The sequence below is a fragment of the Buceros rhinoceros genome, unplaced genomic scaffold (assembly GCF_000710305.1).
Source record: "Buceros rhinoceros silvestris isolate BGI_N320 unplaced genomic scaffold, ASM71030v1 scaffold16826, whole genome shotgun sequence".
In the NCBI taxonomy this organism is placed as follows: Eukaryota; Metazoa; Chordata; class Aves; order Bucerotiformes; family Bucerotidae; genus Buceros; species Buceros rhinoceros.
The window spans coordinates 37226-46267 of record NW_010415968.1 but is presented as its reverse complement, the minus strand read 5'-3'; the positions used below and the strand labels follow the sequence as shown (position 1 = coordinate 46267).

Sequence of the window (9042 nt, the reverse complement as noted above, 5' to 3'; positions counted from 1 at the left end):
CAGAGAGTAAATAACCCTGTCCTGACTCATTTTTGTCACTGCCCATCAAAAATCAGTTCCACTAGAACTACACACTGTTTATAGGCAGGAAACTCTAACTATTTGCCCAAAAGGAAACTGTTCTTTTCTAACTGCCTAGGAAAATGCACTTTAAACATATAAAACATATAGCAGTTAATTTTTTCCTGAAGCCAGTACTTGCTACATCATGTCCATTCCTGTGCTGTCAATCATTATCCAGCCAGCATATTGTTCAGAAGGTGGAGCTGTCAGGCAGAAGGAATAAAAGGTAAGAAAAGGAAGGCTTCTGCTTCTTGCTGATGTCAAGGGTAAGTGAGATTATGTAAAACCTTTTGAACAGAGGCCCCTTTCTCTGCCCCACCCCCTGCTCCTATATAACATGTGCTGCATTTAGCAATACCTGCTTTAGCCCAGCCAGTGGTGGGGTGTGTGTGCTTGCTTCTCACCCCTGCTGATGGATGCTCTCTCCGGCAGCCCCCTCGGGTGGCTCTGCCTGGGCATCACTGCACTTTTTGGGGTGACCATGCTTTGCATGGACAAGAGGATCCTGGCGGAGAGGGCAAATGTGCTGGTCTGGAGGCTCCTGCCCGCCTTGCTGGGGCTGCTGAGCGTGGCCACGCTAGGTGCTGGCGGGGGGCTGGTGGTGTTCTGCGCCGTGTGCCTTGTCTCCTCTGCGTACCTGGGTGGCAGGGTGCTGCTGCCCGTGGGCGACAAAGCTGTGCTCATCACAGGTAAGGTGCTGCAGATGCGCTCCGGGAAGCAAAAACTGGCTTTCCTCACAAGTGGGCTAGAAAACTTTATGTCCTCAGGTTAGGTATCCATGAAATGCATGCTCATAAGGTTTCCTTTTATTTTTTTTTTTTTTTGCTCCTTTTATTTGCTTTGCCGGAGATGTTTTTTCCAGGTAAGTAAGTGTTCTGAAATTAAATAGAAAAGCATCTCAACAGATGCTATGATTTTTTTTAGTTTCTCATTTAATCTCTAGGAGTAGCTTTTTAGACATACTTGTGAAATTAACTGCTGCAAAAAGCAGGATACTTATGATGCTCTAGTTTTTTAGGAAATACGTTAATTCCTGGAAGCCCTCAGAACACTACATTCATACATTACTTTTGTTTACTTGAATTTATTGCCCTGGCTCTGGGTGTACGGTTGTCTTCTGGTTTGCACCGTGCGCACTGTGTATATCACACATAGATTTCAAGACTCTGGTTTGGTGCCATCTCTTTAAAACGATGTATGAAATCATTTGGGAGTAATTTTCTTCACTAGCAGTGAAAGTAAAGACCTAGTGAAATCAGTCTCTGTTAACACTCTGATCTACTCAAAATCCACTTTTAGTTTGCAGGGATGGTATTTTTGTAGTTTTATGGCTTTTCTCCTGTTTCTTCTAAAACTTTAAGTGTTGTTTATTTGTGTTAATCTAACGTTTGAACCGGAGCGCCTGCCAACTGCTTCTTGCACTATTAACTTGCTCTTTTGGTTTTATTTCTATTTTTCCCCTCTGGAAAGCTGAATTAAGCTGCTTTGGTTTATATAGCTATTTCTTGCAGAATTTCATTTTGTTTTATGGAGACACCTGGAAATAATTTAGATTTGCCTTGCAACATTAATACAGGGGTTAAGTACGAAAGTTAAGAGAGGACAAGAGGAGGAGCAAGTTCTCCTCTTGCAGTTTTTCTTCCAGCTGGGTTTCTCTATGCAGGTGAATTGGATGAAGGTGGGGGTCAGGCAGGGACCACTCCTGTCCCACCCTGGCAGGCTCAGGGGTTGCACTCACACTGGGGCGTCTCCTTGCTTTCTGTAAGGCTGCAGTTCTTCAAGAAGCAGCACTCTCTCAGCGCTTACCTGCCCTAGAGAGTTTGAGTTAGAGCAACATAGGGGAGTGAAGAACGTTTGGGTGTATTCCAGTAAGTGAATGTGCTTTCTTTGTACCTGTGCTGCAACTGTCCTGAAGAAATGCAAGTTTGGACACCTCTGACAGCTGACGTGTCTGAGGAGGCTCTTCTGGTCTTCATGTGAATCCAGACTAGTGTGCAATCAATCAACCCCATTATCAACTGAAATGAAAGTATTGCTCATCACATTTCTTGGTCAAATTGCTCCAATTTCCCATACCCACTGTAGGACGTGTGTCTGCATGCACGTGCAAGTGCAAGGTGCCTTTAAATCAATTTTGGTGTCATTTTCTCCAGTTTGGACAAGACTTGAGGCAGGCATTTCATGGGAAATGGTGAATTCCCCTCTTCCCTCTTTCAGCCATGCAGGGTTGAGGAATGCTGCTGTGCTCTGTATCACTTGAGACAGCTGCCTTTGGCAGGAGGATGGAGTAATCTCTGCACTTCTCATGCTGGGTTTTGTCAAATGTTGTTCTGGTCCTCCTTGCATGACCCTTGTAAGGGTGCTGCTGTGTGTTCTTTATTTAAGCTGGAAGTTCACCGGGTGCCATGACAAGGGAAAACTGTGCCCAGCTATCAAAACACTTTTTCACATGAATAACTGTGGACAGTCTTAAAAGTCATTGGTGAAACATTTCTTTTGGCCCTCTTGCTGGGAGCAAGTGCTTCAGTGTCCTTAAACAGAAGCTTCTGGGCATGCAAACACTTTAGTGTAGTTTGGTAGACCCACCTTCCTGAAAAATTAAAATACCATGAGGATTTGACATAGCAGGCAGTGTAAAATTCTTGCCTCTGTTGTTCTGCGCGCAGTGGGATTAATTTCTCCAGTTAGCTTGGTCTTTTTTTCTTGATGTGTGACTTAAAATTTCTGATGGTCAGTGTGAGTTGATGGTAAATTCTGGATAACAATTCGGTTACAGTCAGTAGTGACTGCCTTTCATTCACAAATCATTATTTTTGATATAGAAGCAAGAAGGGTGTGTGTGGGAAATTCTTGATTTCTTCCCTATAGAAACCTAACTACTGTTTGAATTCTATGAGTCAAAGTGTAAAGCTTCTCTGGACTTCAGTAACAGGTCTGAAACTGAAATCAGATTCATTTTGATAAAAGCTGGGGACAAACCCAGTGGCAGGCACAGATAAGCATTGCTTTTTATTTTCTTCCCAGGGTTGCTACACCCATCCCTGGTTGTGGAGACTCTGTCCCTTCACAAGTTAAAGCTGCACTGTAAAACTTCAGTACAGTGTTCAGTAACACGTGCTTTTTGAGAAGGACAAAAGGATTTGATCCAGAAATAGTTTGGGGTTTTTTTTTCACTAAAAGAAAAAAAGCAGGAAAGACCCCCCACCCCCAAACTCAGAAATCTGTCATGTCTTTGGGGTATTTGCAGGCCTTTTCACGTCTCTGTAGGGAATTCCAAGAATGCAGGTTTGTTCTTTTCTTCTCTTTCAGGTCAGGGCTGCAAGAAGCTAAGTGTGATGCCTGTGGTGCTCTGGTGCATCTTCAACAAACTGCGTACTTCAAAAACACCAAAAAGCTGCGTTTTTTTTTATTTTTTAAGTGTTAAGTAGAGCATGAGTGATTCTTTTCAACGTCTTTCATTGATTGATCCAGGCATTTAGTACATTCTAATTCCAGTAATTCTGGGATTTTTTTTTTTACCTGTCAGGACTAAAGCCCCAGTTAAAAAACAGAACCCAGAAATGCAGATCTAGCATGACCAAGATGGGTCTCCTTGGCAGTCAAATTCTGTTGACTGTGGATTTTGAGTGCAGGAGCAGGCCGGTGAATAGCTGTGTTAATATCTGCCTCGATGTGCCAGAATCACAGATTAAGCCTTATAAATTTCTGATAGGGTTAAACAGGGACTATTGCAGCTCTTTCACAAACAAGGAAATAGGAAACAACTGGCAGGAGCCCCAGCCCTTTGTCCCACGTGCAGGTTTGCAGCCATGGGTGGGTTTGGAAGCTGAGCATTTACATCATAAATTGCTGTTGCAGGAGGTAGCCAAGCCCTGCGATAGTGCCATGCATCTCGGTGCACATCAGCATCAGGAGTGTTCTTTGCCACAGTCACAGTGGAGAGTGCGGTGCAGTATTGTGGGACATGCTGATGTATCTCTGCCTTAGAGTGTAAAAGCTGCATTAATTTCTTGAATTCCTCGTTTCCCTCCTGATACTGTCCTTTGCAATACTCCTGCATCACGGTCCCTGGTAACTCCTTCCCTGTCTCCAGCAGAGCCCTTCACTTGGAGTCCTGTGACTGTTTCTTCTCTTGCTAAGAAGATTTTCTGTAGGTGGGAAGAACGGAAACAGGAATTAAAAAAGACACCAGGAGAGAAAAATACCTGAAAGTATCTTAAGATAGCAGTGGGAAAATACTCTGTCAAAGGGAGAGACCTGTGAATCAGTCAAATTTTTTGTTAAACGTTCGTCATCGTTAGCTGCTGGGAGGAATTGCACAATCATGATTATTTGTGCAAAGATTATTGTTGTGTGTTTGCTCTAACAGTGCTTTCTGCATTTGGTACTCCATTGGTTTAGACGGATGAAGTTTGGGAATGAGCTTGGGAGAGAGTAAGAGAGATTCTGATGCAAGTTCGCTTGAATTAGATAACTGGTGCTCTTTGGCTTAGCTGAAAAATGCCATTCTGAAGCTTTCTTAGGATTTGAAAACGTTGAACTCCTTTGCGGGTGAAGAAACAGTTGCTTAGCTTTGGCTTGGTTGCAGCCTGTGACAAAGTGTTTAACAGAAGGATGTGGATGGTAGATGCTTGAATAAAATAGTGTGACTTCTTTGAATTATGAAATCGATCCCAACAGTTTGAATTCCAATGCCCTATAACTGCTTTGTCTGTCTGAGATTGCGAACTAAAATATTTGTGTGGTTTTTCTAGGGTTTTTTTTCTCCTGGAAACTTTCATTATCAGGTTTCAGTCTGAATATTTTTATAGACCCAACCTAGGGTTACATTTCCTTTGTATGTATGAAGAAAATCTTAGAATCTATCAGTGATACAGCTATGAGCCAAGAGGACATGGTCTATCAGTCTTTGGGGAACATGCAAAGGTCCAGCTCCTCAAACCTTCAGATCTGAACCTTTCTTCCTACTGTCATAAGTATTTAAGTGACTTTTTCATCATCTTTTTGGTTACATTTGTATGTGTGTCCAATGCATGCCTTTTTTTAATGATGGTTTAGGACAGACCCACTTTTCAAGTATCTTTTTGATGCTTTCAGGAAGTGACACTGGGATTGGACATGCACTGGCTAAATACCTGGATAACCTGGGTTTTGTTGTGTTTGCTGGGGTTTTGAATAAGGACGGACCTGGAGCTGAGGAGCTGAGGCAGACCTGTTCTCAGAGACTCTCCCTCCTGCAGCTGGATGTAACCAATGTCACCCAAGTCAAGGAAGCCTATCTAGAAGTCTCAGAGAAGGTGCAAAATACAGGTACAGCTGCTTTCCGCTATATTGGGAGTATTAATGTAGTTGCTTACAAAGTGCATCCCTTAACCATTGGCTGCATCTTGGCTTATGTGTCTATGCCACAGTCTGTGGGCAAGCGGGGTCTTTGTATTGATGACCCCTGATTTAGGATAAATGAAAAAGGGGAGTGAGTACTGTGTATCTGTAGCTGCAGATCATCTCTGCTTTGATCTGGAGGCACCACCCAGCTCATGAGTTTAACCTTTATGGAGTTGATTTCCTGCTGTGTAGCAGCCCTGTGCTTTCTACTCTTTCCAGGACTCTGGGGCGTTGTGAACAATGCAGGCATCCTGGGCTTCCCTGCTGACGGCGAGCTGCTCCCCATGAGCATGTACAGGAGGTGCATGGAGGTGAATTTCTTTGGGGCTGTAGAGCTGTCCAAGACCTTCTTACCCTTGCTTCGGAAATCCCAGGGGAGGCTGGTTAACATATCCAGCATGGCAGGTGAGCTGAACTAAAGCTCCAACTAAGTTTCTGGTGCAACAGGAACAGCTAACTTGTGTGTCAGTTGGTCCTGCTTGTCAATATACCTTGGGAACTGGCATCTATGTAATAAAGGCAGGTTTTTCTTTCGTTTGGGAGACTATTCCTAGAAACAAGCCTTTAAAGTAGAGGAATTTAATGTGGCTAAAAATACACTAGTATATAAAAGACAGTACAATTCAGACCTTGTGTTACAGATGCTGAGTGATAGCTTTGTGAGCTTCCAGAAAGAGGGGTGGTAAATCACAGATGCTTCTATAAGATGTTGCAGCAGAAGTCTGTGACCACCTTAGTTTGCATGTCGTAGAGATGCCCCAAAGCTGTCTGTCTTATACAGAGACAGTTTTTCTTCCATTTGGGCTGATTACAGTTAAAGTTTTGGCCTCTTTTTAATACTTTGGGTTAAAATTGAAGCATAAGTGTATTTTGGGTATGTTAGTGACATTTGCCACTTGTGACATTCTATAATAAAAGATAGGTACTACAGGTGGGCAGCCCCACCTCTGCACCCTCGTAGGGCTCAGGTACTATAGGTAGAAAGCACAATGATAAAACGTCAGGTGAAGAGAAGCATTTTGGTCTTTAATAGCAGAAGGCAGTTTTATTTTTTGCTGTATCCTGTGGCTCTTTCCAGAGTGCACAGTCCTAGAGCACAGTCTGCTAATAACCTGGGACCTGAAAAGAGTGTGTGTTTGTATTTCTTTAGAAATATTTTGTTTAAAATTACTTTAGGCTAACTTATTAGCAAAATGGTACTTTTTCATTAACTTTTTAGAAAATTATTAACAGCATATAATATGCTCTCCATTTTTGTCCCATAAATTGTGTCTTGTGCTTAGTGTACACTTGCCTTTATGACGTGACCTTGTGTCCTAGGAGGACAGCTGAGGTGCTAAGATGTAGGAATAGAAATAACACGGTATCTGGTAGCCAACAGCTGAGGAGCAAGAATGCTCCTTTGAAAATGAGACCTGCTTAGAAGCAGGGTGTGATGATGCTGGGAAGTATTTTGGCTTAAGATCCTTTGAGGATTTACTGTATCATCTGCTTCCCAAATTTTCCTTTTCCGTGTCTTCTTGGATCCTTATTCTCGTACAGCTGGTGTCCACTCAAATCCTGCTGATTGCTGAGGTGGCTTGTGCAAGCACTACTTTGTGCTCGTGGCTTATGTTGAGGATGTGGCCTCAGCCTAGCTTTGACCCTGCTGACTTTTGTTTTCTTTTTTTAATCCCAAGTATGTTTTGTATCTGCATGCCCCTGTTTATGGTTCATTGCTGACAGTTGAAGAAATCAGGACTGAATCATCAGAAGGACATTTCTGGTGTTGCTCTGCCCACCAGCCCTTGTAAAAGAGACAGAGGACAGACCTCTGTTTTCTCTGAGCACCCAAGCGTGCTGTTGATGTTTGAGTCAGATGTCTTAATTCTTGGCATGAATCCCGGAGCTGCCTTTCAGGGATAAATGGAGAGCTTCCCTTTGCTGAGTAATTTGCCCTTACAGGAGCTGATAATGACCGTGCTTAAATTAGAGCTGTTTGCCCAGATGTTCTTGCACGCAGGCTGGTTTGGGTAAATAGCTTCCTCTTAACGCAGGGTCTGAGGGTCCTTTGGTAAAACATTAGCAGAAAAGTTAGTGAGGTCTCATTGTGCTGAATCTATTCCTGTCTGTGTGGAGCTAATCTAGCTGGGCTCGAGGTTAGCCTGACCTCAAAGGGAAGGAGTATGTGATTCAATTGGCTCAAACCAATTGAAACTCAAACTTATTCAGATGCATACAGAAGAATTATTAACGTATAATTGGCCTTACTTCTTCAAAGGAATGATTCCTTTGCCATTGCAGTACGAAACCCAATAAATATCACCATTTTCAACCTCAAAGTTCTCCTGTGTTGAATTATTTTATTTTAAACATTCAAATACTTTGAATGTGTTGAAATTCTTGAAATGGAGGCTGTACGGGCAGGAGTGATGAACCTTGAGGAGAAGGGTTGCCCATTCTCCTCCCTGCTGTGCCAAGACATGTGGCCTGTGGTGGCTGTGATGTCCACTAAATCCGGCAGTGATACCCTGTGGGAGGGTGTGTGTGTGCTGAAGAAGGGGGAGATGCTCAAATCAAAGCATCTTTGGATTTTTCTAAAGCTGAATAAGTGACAGTCTGCCAGGTTTTGGAACAGAGGAAATCTCTGTATTTGGAAGATACCCTTTTCTGGAGTCTTTTCTTTTGTAAACATATGGATGTGTTTTAAATTTACCTAAAATACTAGCTGTTTTCTATCTTTCCCATCTGAACAAATGCTGCTGGGATTGGAGAAGATGGGATATAACTATAGGCAGATCTGCTTCTGTGCTGTGTCTCAGGAGTCCTATTGCCCTTGGTGCATGATTCCAAACAAAGCCTTGGTTTGTCCACAGAGGCTTTCCCCACTCTTGTGCTGTTGTCTCTGGTCTTTCTGAAGCTAGCTGGAAAGAACAGGAAGACAACTTGGCTTTATAAAGCTAGAACTGAGATTACATACACTGGGGTAACTGTGGTTTTTAGTAGGAGCTTGAATTTCATGTTAGTGACAACAAGAGCAGTGGCATTAAATTATTGCTTCACTATTTATGTGGACTAAAACATTATCTGTTTCTGATACCAGCAATCGCATCTTTTCAGCATTTTTTACCCTTAAATGCAATACAGTTAATTTTTTTTCTGCCATACGAAGTGTCTTAACAGGTGTTACTGAGCCTAACTAACTGCTATAAGCTACTGCTAATTTACAACTTTCACTTTTTTTAATGTCTAGAAAGAAAATATTCCCTCACTAACTCATCTCTAACCTCAGTGAGAGACACATCATTTTGGTTGTGCTATAATCTTCCTCCTAACTCGTGAAAATAAAGTCTGGGAAGAGCCACCATTGAGCTTTATCTTGTTTGTATTGCTTCTGCAGGAGGCATTCCGCTACCGAGGTTTGCTGCGTACGGTGCATCAAAAGCAGCTCTGTCCATGTTTTCTGGAGTAATGAGGCAAGAGCTTTCCAAATGGGGAGTTAAAGTTGCTGCCATTCATCCGTCAGGCTTCCGAACAGGTTGGTATTTGACATTTTGGGTAGTTCGTTCTGCCTTGCCTCTTTTCCTGTGGTCCGGCACTCCCACACAGGCCTCA

General features: G+C 42.8%; 1 protein-coding gene across 1 annotated transcript in view; it reads left to right on the top strand.

Moving 5' to 3' along the window:
* The first annotated feature begins 475 nt into the window (after window positions 1-475).
* HSD17B2 (hydroxysteroid (17-beta) dehydrogenase 2) overlaps window positions 476-9042 on the top strand; it is a 10572-nt gene continuing 2005 nt past the window's right edge. The window contains exons 1-4 of the mRNA XM_010137622.1: window positions 476-752; window positions 5161-5373; window positions 5668-5853; window positions 8828-8965. Of these exons, the coding sequence (XP_010135924.1) occupies window positions 476-752; window positions 5161-5373; window positions 5668-5853; window positions 8828-8965 (814 nt within the window). The remainder of the gene's footprint in view (window positions 753-5160; window positions 5374-5667; window positions 5854-8827; window positions 8966-9042) is intronic.